Here is a 24,310-nt window from a genome sequence, read left to right as displayed (position 1 = left end):
ATCATAAATAATTTCAAGTAACCAAGTGACGGATATTTCAACTCCAGGGTTACCTCACGTGATAAATTTTGCCTAATGCAACTACCCTTGGATGCCTATAATTATCTTTTTTTTAGTACATTAAGTAACTGCCACTTCCTTGGGTAACTCAAGTAACTGCCACTTCCTAGGGTAAGCCAATCAACTGCCACTTCCTTCGGTAACTCAAGTAACTGGCACTTCCTTGGGTAAGTCAGTCAACTGCCACTCATTTGGCAACTTAAGTAACTGCCACTTCCTTGGGTAACTCAAGTAGCCTCCACTTCCTTAAGTGCCTCGTCTAAATGCTACTAACAAGTGAATCGTATGTAACTCTCACTTTAATTCCTCCAGGTACCTCAAGTAACGGTCTAGGACAGACAGCTTTGAGGTTCGGAAGGATGTTTACGAGGGAGAGAACACGTTCCGCGACGTAAACGACGTGTCATGACACAGGACACATGCTGTGGCACAAAACACCTCTTATGAGGAGGACGACACGTGCCGCGGCAAGAGTTGCTAAGAGGAAATCAACAACACAGTAGTTGAGAGGTTACGTGTCTTAAAAAAATAATAAACCCAACAGAAACGCTGGATCGTGATGAAACACACCGAAGCGGCTGTGGTCAGACAAGCAAAGCAAAATAAAATAGTTGTGTGCACGAATGTGTAAAACATTAGTTAACACAAAAACAACTGACGAACCGCATGCCTGAATGCAAAGTTGATAATCACGACGCACAGTCTTAATCAAATCAACCCAATATACCGTCGAATTAGTTTTTGAAATGAGCTGCTTGAATGTACACATGTGATGAATAATGCCGCTATCCAGTGCTGTGATGTGACGGCCCTAGTCGCATCTATGTTCTTTTTGGAACATGAACAAGATAACAAGATTACGATCTCAGGATATTCCAGCAAGGACGCTACTCACTGTTCTTCATTGATGTTATGTGGCCTCAATACTATCTCAAGCTTCTGTTTACCATTTAGATTTGTAGATGTGGAACTGTTCAAGTATTTGTTTGTCAGTGAAGAAGCCTATCATACCTCTTAAGCAATTTATTTTAACAAACTTTTATTTAAAGTTTGACATGTGCGGACTAGAAGAACAGTCTTAATACATTCATGTGTTTAAATAGATCATCCTCACATTCATGTGTGTCTTGTTACGGTGATATCATGAACAATGTACAGTCTGGTACAGTAATGTCATGGGCAATGTACAGTCTGGTACAGTAATGTCATGAGCAATGTACAGTCTGGTACAGTAATGTCATGAACAATGTACAGTCTGGTACAGTAATGTCATGAACAATGTACAGTCTGGTACAGTAATGTCATGAGCAATGTACAGTCTGGTACAGTAATGTCATGAACAATGTACAGTCTGGTACAGTAATGTCATGAGCAATGTACAGTCTGGTACAGTAATGTCATGAGCAATGTACAGTCTGGTACAGTAATGTCATGAACAATGTACAGTCTGGTACAGTGATGTCATGAGCAATGTACAGTCTGGTACAGTAATGTCATGAGCATTGTAAGGTTTGGTACAGTTATGTCATAAGTGTTGTACAATCTGGTACTCTAATATTTATATGGTACAGTCATTTACTGTGATATCATGCACATTGTACGGGCTTGTGTAGTAACATCATTCGCGGTGTACAATTTGCACAGGTTGAGGACAGGTTGGGGAACATATCCAGCCCATCCTCCTGTTTTGGTTAGTACTTATAGTAACGATGAGGACCATTGTACATATGCCGACGTACAACGAAATTAGAAAGTAGAAATCGGCACTATTGAGTTGGATAACTATTTCTGTTTATGTTGCAAAGACAAACTAACCTAACCTAACCTTCCTAGGCCTAATATACGATATATGAGGCCTAATATAGTACGTATGTGTGGTATACTAGGCCTGAGAATATTCAAGTATGTTTTTTAGCTTCTTTTTTCTGACTTTAAAGTGAATAGGACAAAGTTCTATTTGCTTAGAACGGTAATCTTTGTACTATGGTGTACATAGTTACAAAAACTACTATCTAAACAGGAGAATGGGTTGACATATCGGGTAGCCTCCCAACCCACACATCTGGAAAAAGGGAAGTGTTTGACTTTTATTTTATTTTATTAACTCTGATTCATGGTTAACTTTTTGCTTTTCACCTCATATTCTTACCTTATATAGTGACTCTCTACCACTCTTACTTTGTAGTTTGATAATGGTCCAAGATGGACCGAAACGTCACTTCTTATTTTTTTTCAGATGTGTGGGTTGGGGTCTCAATTTCCAGCCACATGACTCACTCTGCATTATCAGGTAGATTACACCAATAACCTTCCTCTTAATAACATACAAACCTCACATAAATAGTAACTCTGAAACTATAAGAACTGCATTAATTTCTCATTTATAATTTTTTGTTTTAACATTCAACAAGTCAGGCTTGTTTGATACAGTCAAGCAGCGTTTGATACATAGCTTAAAAGTCCACAATTGGTGTTTGTAATCTAAATATGTAATACACGTTTATTTATAATTGAGGTTTATGTTAAATTAGTAAATCCATACAACTGAATTTTATATTAACAATGGAGACTACAGTGTCTCTCGAAAGGTTGATATTCTAGCACAGGTTCTTACATGCCAAGATTTGTTAATTTGCGCAATGATTTATTAATTTGCGTACCGAGTAATTCATGAATTTGTTAATCTCCTTACAGAAACTCTGTGAACAGATCTTGTACGTCATCCTTTTTCAAACTTATTTATAAGGTATATTTTTGTTCAGCTGTACTCTTAAGTTTGCATGAAGACATCTTGATGCTAGGTCCTAAGGCGTACCTAGAGTAATTCTAGCGCTAGTACTTGTATTCCTAGTACCATTCATACCACGAAGTAAGGCTAGTACTAGATATATTTGATTCTCTTAGCGACACGCCTTTGCTTAGTTTGGGTATTATGTACTCTCATTTCCTACTTAAAAGCATCATCATCATCTAATATGTTGCACGTTATAATAATTTTCGCGTGTTAATCAAAAACATACATCGGCAAGCCACTACTGATGAGTGGCAAGCTATGGATTACTGTCGCGTCTGTACACCCTCCCTCTTAAACAGCCTTAATATCTGTGATACGAAGTACAATCTTGCCACACCTGTCCACAAACACTACAAATGTTAACAACGATGTTATCATGTATGTATATTTAGCACCGATGTTCTTGCTCACAGATACACTGTTCGGCACTATACAGTATAGTAATTGATTGTGTCCAATGCAAAGATTTTGTAAACATGTACATAGCAAGCTGGTTCGACTTGAATCAAAACCTAACACTATATATATCAACACTAAAAGAAAAGTCTATTCTTAGAATAAAAATTCGTATATAGTTAAACTATATCTAACTCACTATAGCAATCCCAAGGTAGGTTAATCGAATCAATAGGGAATATTGGCTTCAGTATTTCGTGACTGAAAAGAACACTGAATGGTTTCAATATACTCCTCACTAACCATTAACTATAAAAGATAAACATTATAGCAATCTTCGACGAAAGTGAATTACGCCTGGCGGAAGTGAAAAAAGAAATTAATTAATCAATAGGCTTTTCTGTTAGTAATTTTAAGAGCAGGTCTCAAGCAGTACGATAGTAATGGGTTTCATCACACTGTTGTGTCATGTGAATGTATCATTTCTTGTAATCTTATCAAGTCTGTTCGTCTGTTGTATGGCATGAGTTGTACGTGTATATAAATAATATATATTCTGGATATATTAAGACCTGTATAAGTAGCTTTTAACATTCCTCATCCTGTATATATGGTAGTTTCCTTGAGACGTTGATTTTGTGCTTGTCACCACAACCTATAAACTCTACGTTTATTCCAGGCTAAATTTATGCGCATCATATTTACACACTTTTTTAAGATGCAATTTGATTTTCTTGATTTTTGTTCTTAATTTATTAAAATACCTTCTACTCATTAACTAATTAATTGCTCTAATGTCAATATTGAACTAAATTTATGATGCATAAGTTTGCTTTATTTACAACAGATCCTGTGCCTATAACACTAGGTGACCACGACATACAGATTTAAACACAAGTTTATCAAATTGTATTGTTAACATCATACATGTTGGCCTACGCTTTTACTGAGACAGCCTAGGTTCAAGCATGCGTAGACTTTGATAAGAAATATTTTTCCCAGGTATGAACAGAACTGCAGTACTAATATATATGTTGTTTTGATTAATTTTGTTCTAAATTGCAGTAAATCTTTGACTACAATTAAAAATCAGACGAACCTATCTGCAAATATATGCCTCAGATTCTAATTATGGATCAGACCAGTATATATAAGCGTGTGATAATTTTTTCATTTTGATTTTTGTTCCATGTGCAGACACGTGAATATCACTCGAAAAGTCGGAGCTGCTATAGCAACTATAGATGGAAAGTACAAAATATGGACTGTTTCACCCCAGCAAAATGTTCGCGTTTTGTACTAATAATTCTGTATTGTGCCCGAGAAACAAGGAAACAACAATCTCCTAATTCTTCTTGAGCCAAGCATAATACATATATTTACTAAATTAAACAATATTTCTTACGTTAGCATAGAATTACGTGTTCAGGGCTACGATAGTTTAGATTACGGTTAGGCTGTTTCAGTTTACAATGCCTTTTTGAATTCCAATAGTACAACACGTGGATATTATTTGGATGCATTGGTTCATATTTCGTATATTCCATCCATAGAAACAATATGTACGATTATATTTGGTTGCAACGTCGCCGTATAAAAATTCCAGCTACATAAATCGAAAACAGCTGCTCAGTCACATACTAGGCCAAGTTGCTAGGTTCTGTCTAAACTGCAGGTTGTGTTTACTAAGTTTTCCTGCTCCTGGTTGTGTGGCTAAGCTTCAATGCTACAGGTTGTGGCTAGGCTTCACTGCTGCAGGTTGTATGGGCTAAGCTTCACTGCTGCAGGTTGTGGCTAGGCTTCACTGCTGCAGGTTGTATGGGCTAAGCTTCACTGCTACAGGTTGTGCCTAAGCTTCACTGCTACAGGTTGTGCCTAAGCTTCACTGCTGCAGGTTGTGTGCCTAAGCTTCACTGCTGCAGGTTGTGTGTCTAAGGTTCACTGCTGCAGGTTGACGTATTTCACAATTACTAGTATGGCAGCGCCTTCAAATAAAATATTTCCTTTGGCACTTATTAAATTAAGAAGGTCCAAACAGCAAGCCACAATTTTCCAAGTTGCTAAAGTTCTTATTCTTATTGCACATAACTATAAAATACAACAAACAAAATACATTACACATACCCTATTAAACCAAGAACACTCATGGGTTAGAAACTTATCTCAACTGCATACCTAATTCATCTATAAACACACACACATACATGCATTCCTTATATCTGAATACATTTGCCTAAATATTTGGTTGAGTTTACAACGTTCTAATCAATGAAAGGTTTGCCCCCAAAAATATGATTTTATTTTAGTGACCTAAAGAACGTAGTTTAAAGAACTACGAGACAGACTTGAGTAACATAAGAGTTCCTCGAGAGAACCAAATCCAATCCCTTGGTCACCATATGTTCTAATGTCCCATCTTATTTCACCAGTTACGTTAAGTTTAGAGATTTATATTCCCTTCCATTTACTATTTGTCTCAATCTCTTTTATTAAACTTTCTCTCATCCAGTTACTAAATACACAAATCCAGAACATCAAAAGATTATTTCTTGAGACTAAAATTCGCAAAAAACATTAATGAGTGGGTTAACCAGTGTTTATCCCCCCCCAAAAATGCCGTTGACCGTGAACCAATGACTAAGGGGGTGTATTTTCCTCGCTACTCATCGTAATCCTCTTCAAGAATTTCATCTCATTATCTTTCTTCCTTCCCTTCTCCTCCTCTCCCCCCACCCCCCGCCTTACCTTGAGGTTCTTCTGGGACTTAGCGTCCCCGCGGCCCCGTCGTCGACCAGGCCTCTTGGTTGCTGGACTGATCAACCAGGCTGTTGGACGCGGCTGCTCGCAGCCTGACGTATGAGTCACAGCCTGGTTGATCAGGTATCCTTTGGGGTAGCCTTCTTCAAGCTCTTTGAACATCGAAGTTGATGTTGGACTAGGGGACCATATTACACCTACTGTACTACATTGGACATCACTCATCCATTGTTCAAGTTCAAGTTCACGTATGTATTATTGAGATAAGCAATTAATACATCTCAAAGGGATAGAGTAGCTTAGGCTATTTCTACCCCCCTGATCATCAATTGTATAATTGTTTAATATACTCCACCTTGGTTGAATTGCATTTCCGTATGTTCGCTTATACGCATTCAAATATGTTTAATGAAAATAAATTCATGTACTTATTTGATTTACATTTATTATTGTAAATATTTCTTGAAACTTCGGATGAACCTGATATGACTGGTAATTCATCATCATGTTTAAATAAATCTTTGAAAAAATAGTTCTTATGGAAATGTGTTTTCGAGATATATAATTATATATAATATACAGAAAATTACATTCTTCGAATAGATCATATCTTTAATTTTATTGTCAAATGGTACTGGCTCATGTGCAAATGTTTACCCTGTACAATAAACTAAAACTTTTTTGTGACTTTTTCTTTACAGATCCCACAGTCATTATATATTATGAGACTCAAACAGTGAGAAATATTCAGTTACCTATTGGCAGGCAATTTTTACATACACTCCTCCTGACTCCTGGGAAGAAACACACACTCCTCCTGACTCCTGGGAAGAAACACACACTCCTGCTGATTCCTAGGAAGAGACATACACTCCTACTGACTCCAGGGAAGAAACATACACTCCTCCTGACTCCTGGGAAGAAACATACACTCCTCCTGACTCCTGGGAAGAAACACACACTCCTGCTGACTCCTGGGAAAAAACACACACTCCTCCCGACTCCTGGGAAGAAACATACACTCCTCCTGACTCCTGGGAAGAAACACACACTCCTCCTGACTCCTGGGAAGAAACATACACTCCTCCTGACTCCTGGGAAGAAACACACACTCCTCCTGACTCCTGGGAAGTAAACATACACTCCTACTGACTCCTGGGAAGAAACACACAATCCTACTGACTCCTGGGAAGAAACACACACTCCTGCTGACTCCTGGGAAGAAACACACACTCCTGACTCCTGGGAAGAAACACACACTCCTGCTGACTCCTGGGAAGAAACACACACTCCTGCTGACTCCTGGGAAGAAACACACACTCCTGCTGACTTCTGGGAAAAAACACACACTCCTCCCGACTCCTGGGAAGAAACATACACTCCTGACTCCTGGGAAGAAACACACACTCCTCCTGACTCCTGGGAAGAAACACACACTCCTGACTCCTGGGAAGAAACACACACTCCTGCTGACTCCTGGGAAGAAACACACACTCCTGACTCCTGGGAAGAAACACACACTCCTGCTGACTCCTGGGAAGAAACACACACTCCTGACTCCTGGGAAGAAACACACACTCCTGACTCCTGGGAAGAAACACACACTCCTCCTACTGACTCCTGGAAACTATATGTAAACTCTGAGAACCAAAGTCTGTCTTTACGCTGCTTTTGTGGTACAATAGAGATACTCAAGTATTTTTAAAGAAGAAAATAGTCAGTATTTATATTGTCAATGTGTTTGTTGTTGACTTCTTTGTCTCTTTTGTCTCGTGAATCTATACCTTCATTCCAGGCATATGTATATTCCCGTTATTACATTATCTGTCTCCCTGGAGCTCTCTCATTGTCCTGTGGCAACAAGCAACACCAGAGAGAACTAGCTGCCTCACCTCACCGTGTTATAGGGGTGATGGTAACCTTTTTACGCGCACAGAATAAGAATCCAGAGAATCTGTTTTCTCACCACACATCATGATTCTGGGGAGTGACTGCGACGTGCCCTCGTACGTCCTTCAGAAAATTAATATCTGGTAATCCTAGCAAGTTTTAACGCAGGGAAATAACATTGCGAATTATTTGTGGATTATATAACTGATCTAGGAGGGGGGGGGGGATTATTAGGCTGCGCCTGGGTCTCTCTTTCTCTATCCCCTCCCTCTTCATATGCTTTTTTTCATTCATAAACAGGGAGCTTGGCAGAGGCATGGAATGGACTTTTGGGTATTGTTTAGAAGACCAGCCCGTCCTCCAAACAAAGACCCAAAAGTAATTTTATGCACCCGCCAAACCCTCTGTTTATGAATGAAAAACGACTGCTCTAAACAGCCTAGTGTGAGGACGGGTTGCATACGCACTTTGCTGTGATTTTCCCTCGAACAATGTTTCATTCACTCTCTAAATGCTTCATCCACGTACTGCAAACACCAACAATTGCTAACAGAATCTAACCTAATCTAAGTTAGGCCTGCCTATTCAATACAATCTAGTATTAAATAATGTTAACTTATACGTGAGAAAATTAAAATTCCGAATACGCAGTATTCAGAGTTTAAAATTTGTAAGCGAGTCTTGCGGGAGGGGGGGGGGGGTAGACCGCCGTTTGGACAAGCATAACCTGAGACAGGTCCTATACTGTATATTGGAGTCTGCGGGTTGGTAGAGGCAGTGTTGTTGGAGTGACCAGGTTAGTAGCTCGTCTCCGCTGCTTCCCGGATCCTTGGCCAAGTATGTCAGCTGTTTGACTTGTATAATGGTGAACAATTCTTTACTGTCATGATAATAATGACTGTTGCTTGGAGTCACAGTCAATACAACTTTGGCACTCCTTAAAAACAATAATACCCGTTTCAACACATTTTCATTCCGCAGCAGCCTAGGATGTCCGACGAGGACACCTTCGACCACTTCTTAACGAAGGTGGGATTCGGACGATGGCAGTTATTCCCCCTTGCCACCACCTTATTGGGTAAGTACTGATTTATATCATACCAGAAACTGTCTCGTGTTATACATATATATTGGTGGCTAATCCACAAGGGCCGTGACGAGGATTCGAACCTGCGTCCGGGAGCATCCCAGACACTGCCTTAATCGACTGAGTGTTAATTGTTCATTTGATGAATCACGTTAGTGTGATATTGGTAGCAGTCTCTCTTTTAAACATTTCGGTGAAAACGACAGAAAGTTATAGATTTATGATTCTAGATTTATGACTCTGGCACGAATCTTCTCGATATTCCTTATGATTTTCTTCACTGAAGCAGGAAGATTAAAAATTAACTCTCCAAAGTTCATTTTTACTTTTTATTTGAGTCTGACGTCTAGTGATGCGTTTCTCGTTTCTCTCACCTCACATTCTCAAAGAAAAATTCAACTGTTTTGTTGTTTGCTGTTTTAGATTCAACTACTGGAACAAAAAGTTCCAAGTAGCACGAACTATGGTGAACCCGTAGTGGACTTACAGGAGCGTGGCTGTAACTAATAAATAGTTACTATAAATTGTATATATATATATATATATATATATATATATATATATATATATATATATATATATATATATATATATATATATATATGGACCAGCCTAGTTGAAAACCTCTGGGCTTTCTGCACTATCGTTTTTTGTGAGATTATTCACTGTTGTTACATATTCTAGTGGCGACTGAATGCATAAGTTAATTTTCAAGAACCAATACATTTTAATATCGAATATTTTAACCATATTCTAACCTACTAGCAGTAGACTTTCAGTGCAAATAGGATTTACTTTCAACAGTGTTGTACATACTTGGGATTCATCAGTTCTCATCATCTTTAGTGAGTGCTCCAGTGGCTTTCCGCTGCTTCCCTGATGCTCTGCCGTCTGACGGGGTGCCTCACTTACTTCCTTATAGGTAACTACAGGCAGTGAAGTTATGTAAACAATAATCTTGCCTACCTGTTTTTTTAGTAACGTATATACACATCATGGTACTGAATTATGTCTAAAAGCTGAACATATTTAACACACAATTTTTTTATTTTATAGTGCGCTTGTTTATGGTTAGATTAGTTCCATAGTTAGCTCGTGATACACACTGTCTAGGGTAGCTGCATAAATGCAGATGTATACTATAATGATAATAATATATAAATTACTACCAATGACAGTTACCTTATTTTTTTCTCTCCATCAAACAGTTCATTAATTCTCAAATTGGGTATAAGGTTTCAAGTAATTTATCGGTATATTTTTTGATGAATATACCATGTAATAATTTAAATTTCGATAAAATTTTGAAGGCTACACTATTGATGACCAATTTGCGTTTAATGTCTGTAATGAGGTTATGTGCATAAATTTACTCACTCGAGTTTCTTCAATAAGTAAAATTGTGTGATCGTTTTTGTGACATACATTAAAACCATAAACACCTCATTTGTCATTCCTCAGCTTGAATGACAAATGACACAAGTTGGCATGCCATGTATTCAACAGTTTTATAGAACAATATGTCTATAAACATGTTCACTGCGGGCGATGAGTCTTTAACGTGGTTAAAGTATGATGACCAGACCACACACTAGAATGTGAAGGGACGACGACGTTTCGGTCCGTCCTGGACCATTCTCAAGTCGATTGTGAGTCACAATCGACTTGAGAATGGCCCAGGACGGACCGAAACGTCGTCATCCCTTCACATTCTAGTGTGTGGTATAAACATGTCCACGGCCTTGTTTTCAAGTGATGCCTTATATTTGGTGTGCATTCTACCACAAGAGAAGGCAACGACTCGTCCAACAGCAGCCAAGTCTACTACAACAGTCAGTGTCTTGAGCCTCACAACCTGTCTGTCACTCTGGAAGCCTCAGACATCCCGCGTGGCTCAGCCCGCCACAAGACCAGCATGTCTTCATGTCCCATCATTGAATATGACACTTCCATCTTCTCCTCCACTGTTGTATCTGAGGTGGGACCCATGTAATAGTGATTGAATTATGAATTTCATATCAATTTTACAAATTATTTGCGTGATTTACTGTACTAATATTTTAAACTTAAAGAAAACTGATATTTACTTTGTGTAACGTTCTTCTTACTCCATACAATTCATTTTAAACAGCACAAGTATGACAAACAAATAACAAATACAGTGATTTTTAAAAAAAAAAGGTAATTTAAATTGTGAGTGAAGGTCATCCGTTTCAGTTCTGCTTCAGGTTATATTTAATGAGTGTTCCTTCAGTATGATCTAGTGTGCGAGGATCTGCCACTTCAGCCTTTCTACCAGATGATGTTCAACGTTGGAGAGATACTTGGAAGTTTCATTGGTGGGCACATTGGAGACAGGTGAGTGACACCTTTGCACACTTTCTTACAGATATTGCTATACATAGTTTGGTTTGGTGTTGGGCTTAAGGCTCATCAGCCATTGGAGGATTATTTAGACCACCATAAGTGCACACTGGCCAACTAGTAGTGCTGAACATTCCCCAAGATTAAAGTAAATTCTAAGTGTATATACACCGAGACGCGAGTTTCACCTTTCACCATATACTGTATATCTCTTGAGATGCATGGTGGCTACACTGAACAATTTGGTGGATATTGATGCAGACCACTTCTTTAAAAGGTCAGATGTAATGCTTAAACAAGGAACAATGATTGCAAGCTCAACAAGCAACAATGCAGGACAGAAAACAGATGCTTTTTTAATTATAGAGTTATAAAGCCATTTTAAGCCATGAATTTTAAAATCCAGATTCATAAAATCAAGACAAATGGTGGGGGGGGATCTTTGATAAGTCGCCGGCTTCCTGTCCTCGTCGAGGCTACTAGATAGTGATTGAGTATTTTATAAAATAAAAGTTTGTGTAATGTTTAGGTTTTAAAGAACTTACGGAGTTAAACTGCCGTCCACATTAGAAACATAGTAAGTGTAAACATTCATATTTCGAATCTGATTGTCAATATGTTTCCAAACGCTTTTTGTAATGTCAAGAAATAAAATTGTTACACACAGAAATCACAATAGCGTAATACATCAAATAAACGGCCGACGGCCCTTGTTGATTTGTTCAACAAAATTGTGTTTACATTGTTTGTTAGGATATGTTAGTTAATTTTCATAGCTAATTAAAAATACAATTCTAAACAAGAAAGGTCTTAAGTTTTATTCCTCCAAATGTTTTTTCCCAGGTGGGGCCGCAGAAAAGCCGTGCAAATTGGCTGTATAGCTAATATCCTGTCAGTGCTGGGTACTGCATTAGTACCAGTCTATCCCTTCATATTAGTAATGCGGTTCATCACAGGCTGCACATGCGTAGGTACTCTAATACCTGCCTGGAACTTGGGTAAGTCTCATATTAGACAATGATAACAAGTAAATTAAGTAATTCTGGAAGTATTTCAGAAGGTGAAATATCCAGTGAACACAATCTGAAAACATTTTCACGATTCATAGATATATTCTCTACAAAGCGAATATATCCTGTATCAGGTTAGAATATCCTGATATTGGATATTCTTCCAGGTGAGAATATCCTGTACCATGTGAAAATATCCTCTACCAGGTGAGAAAATCCTGTACTATGTGAGAATATCCTGATCCAGGAGAAAATATCTTGTATAAGGTGAGGATATTTTGTACCAGACGAGAAATATCATATAGCATGTGGGAATATTCTTTACCGGTTGAGAATATATTTATTTGGGAAATACACAAATAAAGGGTGACCGAATATATATATATATATATATATATATATATATATATATATATATATATATATATATATATATATATATATATATATATATATATATATATATATATATATATGTCGTACCTAGTAGCCAGAACGCACTTCTCAGCCTACTATGCAAGGCCCGATTTGCCTAATAAGCCAAGTTTTCATGAATTAATTGTTTTTCGACTACCTAAGCTACCTAACCTAACCTAACCTAACTTTTTCGGCTACCTAACCAAACCTAACCTATAAAGATAGGTTAGGTTAGGTTAGGTAGGGTTGGTTAGGTTCGGTCACATATCTATGTTAATTTTAACTCCAATAAAAAAAAATTGACCTCATACATAATGAAATGGGTAGCTTTATCATTTCATAAGAAAAAAAATTGAAAAAATATATTAATTCAAGAAAACTTGGCTTATTAGGCAAATCGGGCCTTGCATAGTAGGCCAAAAAGTGAGTTCTGGCTACTAGGTACGACATATATATATATATATATATATATATATATATATATATATATATATATATATATATATATATATATATATATATATATATGAAAATGGTCCTGGGGACCATTCAGGCTTGTTCGCATATATATATATATATATATATATATATATATATATATATATATATATGTCGTACCTAATAGCCAGAACGCACTTCTCAGCCTACTATTCAAGGCCCGATTTGCCTAATAAGCCAAGTTTTCATGAATTTAATGTTTTTTCGTCTACCTAACCTAACCTAACCTAGCTTTTTTTGGCTACCTAACCTAACCTTACCTATAAATATAGGTTAGGTTAGGTTAGGTAGGGTTGGTTAGGTTCGGTCATATATCTACGTTAATTTTAACTCCAATAAAAAAAAATTTACCTCATACATAGAGAAAAGGGTTGCTTTATCATTTCATAAGAAAAAAAATATAGTAAATATATTAATTCAGGAAAACTTGGCTTATTAGGCAAATCGGGCCTTGAATAGTAGGCTGAGAAGTGAGTTCTGGCTACTAGGTACGACATATATATATATATATATATATATATATATATATATATATATATATATATATATATATATATATATATATATATATATATATATATATATATGTCTTACCTAATAGCCAGAACGCACTTCTCAGCCTACTATTCAAGGCCCGATTTGCCTAATAAGGCAAGTTTTTCCTGAATTAATATATTTACTATATTTTTATTCTTATGAAATGATAAAGCAACCCTTTTCTCTATGTATGAGGTCAATTTTTTTTTATTGGAGTTAAAATTAACGTAGATATATGACCGAACCTAACCAACCCTACCTAACCTAACCTAACCTATCTTTATAGGTTAGGTTAGGTTAGGTAGCCGAAAAAGTTAGGTTAGGTTAGGTTAGGTAGGTTAGGTAGTCGAAAAGCAATTAATTCATGAAAACTTGGCTTATTAGGCAAATCGGGCCTTGCATAGTAGGCTCAGAAGTGAGTTCTGGCTACTAGGTACGACATATATATATATATATATATATATATATATATATATATATATATATATATATATATATATATATATATATATAGGCCTCTCATTTTTAAAACACTTTAATGCAATAGATTTAATATGTCAAAATTCACCATTAACACATTTTAATTTATATTTGTTCGTTTTAGTTATTATAAAAATCAGCAACATATAACTTTTTCCACATACGCACCAATGTTTGTATTAATGTAAATAAAGTATCTATAGTAGAACAATATGGGAACTATATGTATTATAGGTGTGTAATATGTTTCAGTAGGTAGAATTTTTATGTTATAGCTCTACATGCTGTTGAAGGTGATCTCGTTCGCAGTTCTGGAATCTAGGTATTATCTACTCAATGTTCCGACAATTTCAGAGTCTAAGTAATTACCTAGTCAATGTTCCATAAAAATAGTTTTTGTTTATAAGGTTATCAAACCCATTTTTTTCCTGCAGTTCTGGAGTCGACGCCATCCAAGCGACGAAGCCTGGTTGGAATGTTGTCCGGGTTGCCATATTCTGTTGGTGTGGGGGCTTTCGCAGGCGTGGCTTACTGCATCAGGACATGGCGCTATCTGCTGCTCGTCTGCTCTTCTCCAGTTCTTATCCTCATTCCATTGTCATTGTAAGTATACGGTGTATATTTATTAAATTATATAACTTACAATATAAGCAACTAAAAGCAACATACCAGTGCAATATTCGTTGTATTCTAATTTATTATTTGTGTGTAAAGTGTTCTTATGTACGTGGCGAGGACCTCAAGCTATCAAGGCCTTATAGACAATGTATCTCCAGGCGGCGTTCAGGGGCCAGAAAGCACTTACGAACGTGTACATCTTTCTTCAATCTTTGACGGCTTTGGTTACATTTATTAAACAGTTTACAAGCATGAAAACTTCCAATTCAACTGTTGTTATTGTTATAAACAGCCTCCTGGTGCTTCGGAGCTCATTAACTGTTTAATAATTATAAACAAAGCCGCCAAAGATTGAGAAAAGATATACAGGTTCGTAAGTGTTTGCGTAAGTGCTTTCGTGAATCTGGCCCCCAGGGCTGCGAAACTATTAGCTTTAAGTGGTGCTCGTCTAACATGATTGAATCTATACTCTTTGCAGAATTCTTACATAACCCCGAGTTCTGCAATCGGGCAATATCTCTAGTAACGTCAAAAAGACCAGTAGATGTCATGACTATCACTAGTTATTATTTCTGAAGTGTGTTACGTTGATAATTATTCCGCCAAATATGTGATCTTAATCTGACCTTCATAACATCTTCTAGTTCAAACCTTCACGAAATATTTGTCTCTCATAAAAATATTAAAAATGTATCACCGATCTTGTCAAACTCATCCTCCTTCACAGAATAACTATTTACCGATTTTTAAATCTTCATTAAATCCTTAATATTTGTTTTATATATTTGGATTTAGTCCTAGTGCCAGATTCTGGAACTGGTTATTTTATCCAATGCTAACATGTCATTAATATTTACTAGTCACTGACAAGATATGTAATATCAGCATCTTTCATCAAGCTCCACCAACTTCTCATCTATCAGCAACATTTGACGACTTCATAAATGATATCAGCCTTCACTAGTCATATATATAAGATCTGAAGAAACTCTTCATTAGCTACAAAATACTGTTAGTTGCACAAATTACACGATTCTCATTATCATTGTGGACAAGTCGCCCCGGTAGTTGATCCAACAGGGCAGGGCCGAGGAAGCCACTACAGTTGTATATAATACATTGTTCTCAACAGCATTGTGGACGAGTCGTCTCGGTGGTTGGTCCAACAGGGCAGGGCCGAGGAAGCCACTACATTTGTATATAATACATTGTTCTCAACAGCATTGTGGACGAGTCGCCCCGGTGGCTTGTCCAACAGGGCAGGGCCGAGGAAGCCACTACAGTTGTATATAATACATTGTTCTCAACAGCATTGTGGACGAGTCGTCCCGGTGGTTGGTCCAACAGGGCAGGACCGAGGAAGCCACTACAGTTGTATATAATACATTATTCTCAACAGCATTGTGGACGAGTCGCCCCGGTGGTTGGTCCAACAGGGCAGGGCCGAGGAAGCCACTACAGTTCTGCAAAAAGCTGTTCGTCTGAACAATGTGAAGCTTTCAGAAAACGTTTATTCCATAGTGAATAATATAATTGAGGTAAATATGGTTGAAATCACAATGCTATTATAATTCATATCCCAATGTTATTATGGTTGATATCCCAATATTATTATGGTTGATATCCCAATGTTATTTTGGTTGATATCCCAATGTTATTATGATTGATATCCCAATGTTATTTTGGTTAATATGCCAATGTTATTATGATTGATATCCCAATGTTATTATGGTTGATATCCCAATGTTATTATGGTTCATATCCCAATGTTATTTTGGTTAATATGCCAATGTTATTATGATTGATATTCCAATGTTATTATTATTATTATCTTAATGTTTGTTATAGTTGATATCTCAACGTTATTATGGTTGATATCACAATATTATGGTTGAAAACTTAAAGGATATTATTGTTGAAATTAAATGTTTTTACAGTTGATATCCCAATGTTATATCGTAGAAGTGTTTCCGCTGTTGAATTAGAACACTAAGTTGGGAGAGGGAAAGAGAGAAAGTTTATTTGAATGCAACGTTTGACTTCTAAGCATTTTTCCTCCCACACAAATTTATCTCGCGAGTAGCCTGACTTAATTGACGCGTTACTAATGATCACCTGCTATACTAGGGGGGGGGTTAGAAATAGCCTAAGCTACTCTATTCCTTTGAGATGTATTTTTTTTCTTGTCTCAGTAAACATACTTGATCTTGAACCTACTCTACTCGCCTTGTTGGCCTCAATACACACTCCAAGAAGATTCCGTTCCAATAATATCATATCCTCAGGCCAGCAAGAGAAAAAATCAAGTTAAAAGCGAAGCACCTACGTCATCTGGCCTGGTGGAGTTTTTTCATCAGCTGTCTCTGTATGTTCGTAGCCCGAGCATGAGGACCATCCTGCTAGTGACCTCCCTGCTCTGGTTCCTTCAGAGCGGCCTCTTCCTGGGTGTCGCCATCAATGCTAACAACTTTACCAGGTAAACGAACAAATCCACAAGGGCCGTGACGAGGATTCGAACCTACGTCCGGGAGCATCCCAGACACTGCCTTAATCATTGTTCATTTGATGCATCACGTTAATGTGATCTCTGTGTGTAGTTTACCAGGTACTTCCTGTTAATTGGAATATTTTAGCCTAACCCCAATTCAACACAAATTTACTAGTCGACTGACCTAGTCAAGGTCAGTCAAATCATCTCAAGATAACCTCAAGATAACCTGACCTACAAGACACTGTTCTAACCCTGTGACAGATATACTTCCAACATTCGTATCTGCTGGGCATTCTTTCTTTGAGATATGTAATTTTTTATGTTCAAATGTCCATATAAATATAGAATATTTTCTATTTGTACGACGATTTGAAGCTAAGAATCACAAATTATTGGCATTATTTTTGGATGTTTGTTATTTACTGACATATAGGCATGCACAATGAAATCACATTAATGTGATGTAGCAGTGAGAAAATCAGCAAGAACCATGAGGTGGATTCGAACCCGCGCACCACCCAAGTTAGTTATAGGCTTCAGATGTAAGCCTCAGGAATCCCAGAGGGTTCAGAGGAGTCCGAGGTTGTTGCTGGGACAACCTGAGACCTCAAGTTGCTCCATCCATGTCGTGACGTAGTGGTTACTCCCGCTAATCTGAGAGTACCAAGTCTACCAAGTCAGCGGGTTCGAATCCTCCTCATGGCTCCTACTAATTTTGACATACAAGCATATTACTTTTTATTTGCTAATGACATATATATATATATATATATATATATATATATATATATATATATATATATATATGTATATATATATATATATATATATATATATATGTATATATATATATATATATGTATGTATATATATATATATATATATATATATATATATATATATATATATATATATATTATATATATATATATATATATATATATATATATATATATATATATATATATATATATATATATATATATATATATATATATATACTGCGCTTCTCGGTGTATATGCAGTTAAGAGTTAACTTTTCGGCTCTGGGCATTGTACAGAACCAAAGTATTCTTGTTGGTTGGTCAGGAAGCACTTGTGGCTGCCTTAATAACTCTTCAGAAGGTGGTAGGCATTAAGCCCAACACCAAACCAAAGTGTCGTAAGTTATCAACACATAAATGTTTGCTGTGGCCAGCCAGAAGAAAGTGTACATGAACGAAGATTTTTTCCTTATCTTTTAGCACCAACCCTTTCCTGTACGTGGCGCTCACGGGATTGATGGACGGGATTGCAGTACTAGTGACCACCCCAGTTACACCCTACCTAGGCCGACGCACCATAGTAGGCCTGGGGCTCTTTGGTGGAAGCGTATTACTTTTCCTGGATCTTTTGGTATCAACTGGTAAGTTCTCAATTATGTGCAGCCATTTTGCATCTGATGCCCCTGTACCTGGATGGGGTTTCTGGGAGTTCTTCCAATCCACAAGCCCGGCCGGGGGCCAGGCGGGATTTGATGCTTTCCTTGTTGTTTTCATATCAAAATGTAATTTATTTTATTCTTTTCCGTGCCTTCAAAGATAGTGAAAGTTGATAAACTGGTTTTGATTTTTGTTTTTACTGTTTGTTTTGTATATATTATCCTAATGCCCCTCTTCACAGTCACCAGAAATATTATAAGAGGTTTTGGGCTATTCTGGCATACATTTTCAGCATTGGTTAAATCTGGAATATTATTACGATTTTCAGATTATTATTGGGCCAAGTGGATCCTTGTAATGGCAGGTTTTCTGATGGTGGCAGGAGCATTCCAAGTAAGTTCTTTCCATAATTTTTTAATTAACTTTATCTTTAATTTGTCAAATATCAATGTTAACATTGGCATTGAAGAATGGGAGGAGTGCAGCTTATATTTAATAGATGACGTAACGAGTGTCCAAACTTGGTTACATGACAATTATGGCAGCGAGAAAGTTAATGAAACTTTTCCGAAGCTAAATATATTGCCTAACTTTACCTTACCTTATTTTATTTACCATACCTATATGACTCAAGGTAATACCTTGAATCATCACTTGATTCAGTGATATGGTCTCACTTCTTGCATGTCGTTCAATCCCCGACCATCCAACTGATTGGGCATCATTCCTTTCCTCCGTCCTTTTCTAAATCCTTAGCCTCTCCAAGTGCTATATAGTCGTAATAACTTAATACTTTCTCCTGGTAATTATTCTCCTGACATTGAACTAAATTACACATTTTAATCTGATGTTCATGATTAAAAGTACATAACTTCTCGCTAGAATATGATTCAACTTCAGTTGCTACTCCTAAGAGACAGTCACCTTCGATCGCCGAACAATTATACACAGAGAAGTCACAGTAGCGTGATATATCAATGAGAAAATCCACAGAAGTATATCAATAGAGCGAGTGCCCGGAAACACCCAGCGCATTGGTTCGAATTTGTATCACGGCTCCTGTGGGTTTTCTCAATGAATATTATATTTTTAATATTATAAGTTTGCAATAACTGATAGTTTAATTGTTAATTTATATGTTTAACATTTGTACTTGGTTACTCTGTTTTGTTAATATAATTGGCGACTGTGTTTACTATGTATCTATTGCTTAGGCGGTTGTGGATGAAATTATGTTGTTGTTTTTATACTTTTATTCATAATATTCTCATAATAATGGTTTTATTCATAATGTTTTCATAATAATGCTTTTATTCATAATGTTTTCACAATAATGTTTTTATTCGTAATATAACGTACGAGGTTGAACACAGAGTATGTCCATTATAATATTTGATGTTTTCTTTCACTCTTTATAATTCCCCGAGTACCAAAGATTAGTTAAGTTATGCTTTGAGTGAGTTCTTTCATACCTCTGCGACTCTGCGATTTAGATAACAGTTTCTGTTATCTAAATTGATATATTTAGGTCAGGCCGTTTAACAGATATACATACAACTATTTTAATTCCATAGAAAAGCCTATGCCCTAAAAGTGTCCTCATTGTGAAACTCATTTTAGAAAATGAGTTCCACTTTGAGTTTCTTAAGATCTACATTTCTTTTACATTTCACACATAATAAATTACACACAGTTATATAATAAAATTTGTGTCAGTTTTTTAATATTTTTTGGTCTGTGTTACATGATAAACATTATGAATATCATCTTGAGACCGTTGTAAATAATATAACTGATCTTTCAGGTGAACTTAGTGTTCGCGCCGGAGCTGTTTCCCACAGAAGCCCGGTCACGAGGCTTTGCTTTTGTCAATATGATGGGCAGCATTGGATTCATATTTGCTCCCCTCGTTACTACCATGGTTGTAAGTACACTCCCCCCCTTGTTACCGTGGTTGATAGTACACTCCCCCATGTTACTGTGGTTGTAAGTACACTCATCTCGTTACTGTGGTTGTAAGTACACTCCCGCTTGTTACTGTGGTTGTAAGTACACTCCCCCTTGTTACTGTGGTTGTAAGTACACTCCCCCACGTTACTGTGGTTGTAAGTACACTCATCTCGTTACTGTGGTTGAAAGTACACTCCCGCTTGTTACTGTGGTTGTAAGTATACTCCCCCATGTTACTGTGGTTGTAAGTACACTCCCCCATATTACTGTGGTTGTAATTACACTCCCCTTGTTACTGTGGTTGTAAGTACACTCCCCCATGTTACTGTGGTTGTAAGTATACTCCCCCATGTTACTGTGGTTGTAAGTACACTCCCCCCCATATTACTGTGGTTGTAATTACACTCCCCTTGTTACTGTGGTTGTAAGTACACTCCCCCATGTTACTGTGGTTGTAAGTACACTCCCCTAGTTACCAATATGGTTGTAAGTACACTTCCGTAATTACCACCGTGGTTGTAAGTACACTCGCCTTCCTTCTACGATAGTTATAAGTACAGGGCTGTGTTTGGTTAAAAAAAATCCGTTGCATTCTCTAGAAAGACAGAGTAAAGGGCGACAGGACTAAAGTATACGAATGGATAAAAGGGGATTTGGTTTTGTGTTGGACTTGAGGCATATTACGCATATTACTTGGGGGCGATTACGCCAAGTAGCGAGTTTACTTTAGTTCCGAACATAGTCTAGGACTAAAGTAAACTCAATGTATGTTCGCCGAGAAGCTGGGTATACCTCTCAGTGGGAACATTCTTGTAAATATATATATATATATATATATATATATATATATATATATATATATATATATATATATATATATATATATATATTATAGTTTCTGAATATTCGAGGATAAAATAAAATATGAAAAACATATACCAATTATGTAAGCTAAGACTCAGGAAATACCAGGATAAATAATAATTTGGAAATATCGTTGTAGATTTGTGAAACAAATTACTGGGAATCATAACGTATAGAAACGCTGGATTGTATCAGGCTTAGGCTAAGTATTTTGATGCAGGATATAAATAACGGCTAACTCCTATAGGAAAAAATATGCCTTATGCAGTTTCATGTATTCTCGCGTTGATATATGCGTTGTTTCAGGCTCGGTAACACTTTTTGTCTTTTTTGGTTCTGACCACTTGGGCTGGACGGTAGAGCGACGGTCTCGCTTCATGCAGGTCGACGTTTAATCCCCCGACCGTCCAAGTGCACCATTCCTTCCCCCCTGTCCCATCCCAAATCCTTACCCTGATCCCTTCCCAGTGCTATATAGGTGTAATGACTGAACGCTTTCTCCTCTTCCTTCCTTCCTTCAGGCTCGGTACGCGTGGTGGGCGGCGGGGGTGACCTTCGGGTGTTCTGGCATAGTGGGCGGCTTCATGGTCATCTTCCTCCCAGAGACCAATAACCAGCCGCTTCCTGAAACACTGCAAGACGTGGAAGACAGAGCCCAAAGGTCGAGACAACGAGGCGTGGCAAACAAAGCTTATGAAAATGGAGAAACTGATATAAAAGTATGAACCGTCCAATTATATATCCATCTCTTTATATCCAGAGCCACATTTTATATCGGCAAAAACTATCCAGTCTCTCTGGACTCATATTTACCCCTATATCATATTATTCCATATACTTCGACCAAATTACTTTCTTCGGTCGCAACTGCACTTCATCAACTCGACTGCAATGCATGGAAATACCAATGTCAGATCCTCTCAGTCTTCTGTGCAGGACCAACTTCTTTAAATAATATACATTAATGACTTTGATTCTCGAATATGCAGTAATAACAGCAAGGTGAGCATCCACCTGAGGCAAAGACAGTAATGCATGAAATAAAGCTAAAAGTGAGCTGGGATTTATAATAAACCCCTCAGTAAATGGTTCCGTGAAGAGGTGAAGGGTTCTTTTATGTGGGTTGGTCTGGTGGCTCCTGCTTCCCTCTCCAGCCTGCTGTGATGGTGCACACACACACACGAACTGCACTCCTCTGTTAATCGTGCATGGTGACCCATACATTTCCCCCGTATGTTTCCTTATATGATAGTGGAGCCTATCCAGCGGCTGTGGCCCTTGGGGGGGCAATGTTACGTACTCCTAGCTGAATACGTATATAAATTTAAATAAACTTATTTTGTTCCATTATATCATTACCTGTATATGTACACATATTATATTTTTGTAAATTATCGTGTGGTGTGGCAATGTCAGCGGGGACAGGAGCGCGGTGGCTCTTCACACGTCTGCTGGACCTGTTCAGTTATGGGAGTTCCAGATGTCACCTTTTAATATTATATATTGTGTTAATTTACTGTAATTAAGCAGGTGGCATTGTAACTTATATATTTTGAAAGTAACTATTATATTTTATTTGCATTCTTATGTGTTTTGAGAACAAGTGGTTGTTCAATTAGTTTTAAATATTAAAAAGTCTTTAGTTTCCATCCCTCATCCTGGATGAGGCAGAGGGGGAGAGAATTATGAGAGACGGTGCGCGAGTAGTCAGTAGCTTCAAGGGACCAGAAGGAATAACATGTGGGAGATAAGTCTGTTTACTTGTTGTTGTGTCATGTAGATCTTTATTCTGGGAGAGACAATATTTTGATGTTTGCTTTAATAGTGAACCTCTGTTCATAAATATATTATTGAGATGTATATTGAATATATATATTAGTATATTTTGGTAGCAGTCTTTCCTGTAGACATATATTATTAAATATGACCGAAAAAGTAAGATTAATAATTCTAACACGAATTTTCTCAATCTTTCGTACATTACGCTTCACTGTTGGAGGTAAATCAAAAATCACTTCTCCAAAATTCATTTTTATTTCTAGTCTGACGCGACACGGGCGCGTTTCGTAAAACTTATTACATTTTCAAAGACTTCACAAATACACAACTGATTAGAACTTACGTCTCTCTGATATTATATCTACATTTGAGTGAGGTGGGAAGGATGATGTGGCATTAACACAAGACAGAACAGGGGATATTAATAGGGTATTAAAAGTATCAACACAAGACAGAACAGAAACAATGGGTATTGAATAGAAGTGTTTGTAGAAAGCCTATTGGTCCATATTTCTTGATGCTTCTATATTGGAGCGGAGTCTTGAGGTGGGTAGAATATAGTTGTGCAATAATTGGCTGTTGATTGCTGGTGTTGACTTCTTGATGTGTAGTGCCTCGCAAACGTCAAGCCGCCTGCTATCGCTGTATCTATCGATGATTTCTGTGTTGTTTACTAGGATTTCTCTGGCGATGGTTTGGTTATGGGAAGAGATTATATGTTCCTTAATGGAGCCCTGTTGCTTATGCATCGTTAAACGCCTAGAAAGAGATGTTGTTGTCTTGCCTATATACTGGTTTTTTTGGAGCTTACAGTCCCCAAGTGGGCATTTGAAGGCATAGACGACGTTAGTCTCTTTTAAAGCGTTCTGTTTTGTGTCTGGACACAAAACAGAACGC

General features: G+C 37.2%; 2 protein-coding genes and 1 long non-coding RNA gene across 6 annotated transcripts in view; 2 read left to right on the top strand and 1 right to left on the bottom strand.

Annotated features, from left to right (window-relative positions):
- The window catches only part of LOC123763558 (serine/threonine-protein kinase MAK), a 30,921-nt gene extending 24,232 nt beyond the window's left edge, over positions 1-6,689 (top strand). Inside the window, 1 exon segment of the mRNA XM_045750707.2 lies at positions 373-6,689. Coding sequence (XP_045606663.2) covers positions 373-385 — 13 coding nt within the window. The 3' untranslated portion in view covers positions 386-6,689.
- LOC138352246 (uncharacterized) overlaps positions 1-24,310 on the bottom strand; it is a 104,183-nt gene that overhangs the window by 74,873 nt on the left and 5,000 nt on the right. The gene's annotated exons all lie outside the window — the stretch shown is intronic.
- LOC123763556 (solute carrier family 22 member 20-like) lies at positions 8,677-22,690 on the top strand. Of its 4 annotated transcripts, none has more exons than XM_069304554.1 (13): positions 8,677-8,734; positions 8,879-8,975; positions 9,831-9,906; positions 10,773-10,962; positions 11,239-11,342; positions 12,192-12,346; positions 14,725-14,893; positions 16,308-16,446; positions 17,194-17,384; positions 18,644-18,804; positions 19,149-19,213; positions 20,625-20,744; positions 22,156-22,690. In XM_069304554.1, exons 2-13 carry the CDS (start codon positions 8,888-8,890, stop codon positions 22,357-22,359), a joined length of 1,662 nt encoding a protein of 553 aa, XP_069160655.1. In that variant the 5' UTR covers positions 8,677-8,734; positions 8,879-8,887; the 3' UTR covers positions 22,360-22,690. The 4 variants fall into 4 exon arrangements, with proteins under 4 accessions (XP_069160655.1, XP_069160654.1, XP_069160656.1 ...); XM_069304553.1 differs by having other exon boundaries at positions 9,789-9,906; XM_069304555.1 differs by having other exon boundaries at positions 8,708-8,734; positions 8,882-8,975.

The sequence above is a fragment of the Procambarus clarkii genome, chromosome 52 (genome assembly GCF_040958095.1).
Source record: "Procambarus clarkii isolate CNS0578487 chromosome 52, FALCON_Pclarkii_2.0, whole genome shotgun sequence".
In the NCBI taxonomy this organism is placed as follows: domain Eukaryota; kingdom Metazoa; phylum Arthropoda; class Malacostraca; order Decapoda; family Cambaridae; genus Procambarus; species Procambarus clarkii.
Note: the sequence above shows the minus strand (reverse complement) of the source record. Positions and strands in the feature narration are given on the sequence as shown.

Excerpts from the sequence above, each read along its gene's own strand:
- LOC123763556 (XM_069304553.1), top strand. The coding sequence starts at position 8,888 with ATGTCCGACGAGGACACCTTCGACCACTTCTTAACGAAGGTGGGATTC. Across the intron at positions 12,347-14,724 it reads AATACCTGCCTGGAACTTGG|TTCTGGAGTCGACGCCATCC; the intron begins GTAAGTCTCATA and ends TTTTTCCTGCAG. Across the intron at positions 17,385-18,643 it reads AATGCTAACAACTTTACCAG|CACCAACCCTTTCCTGTACG; the intron begins GTAAACGAACAA and ends CTTATCTTTTAG.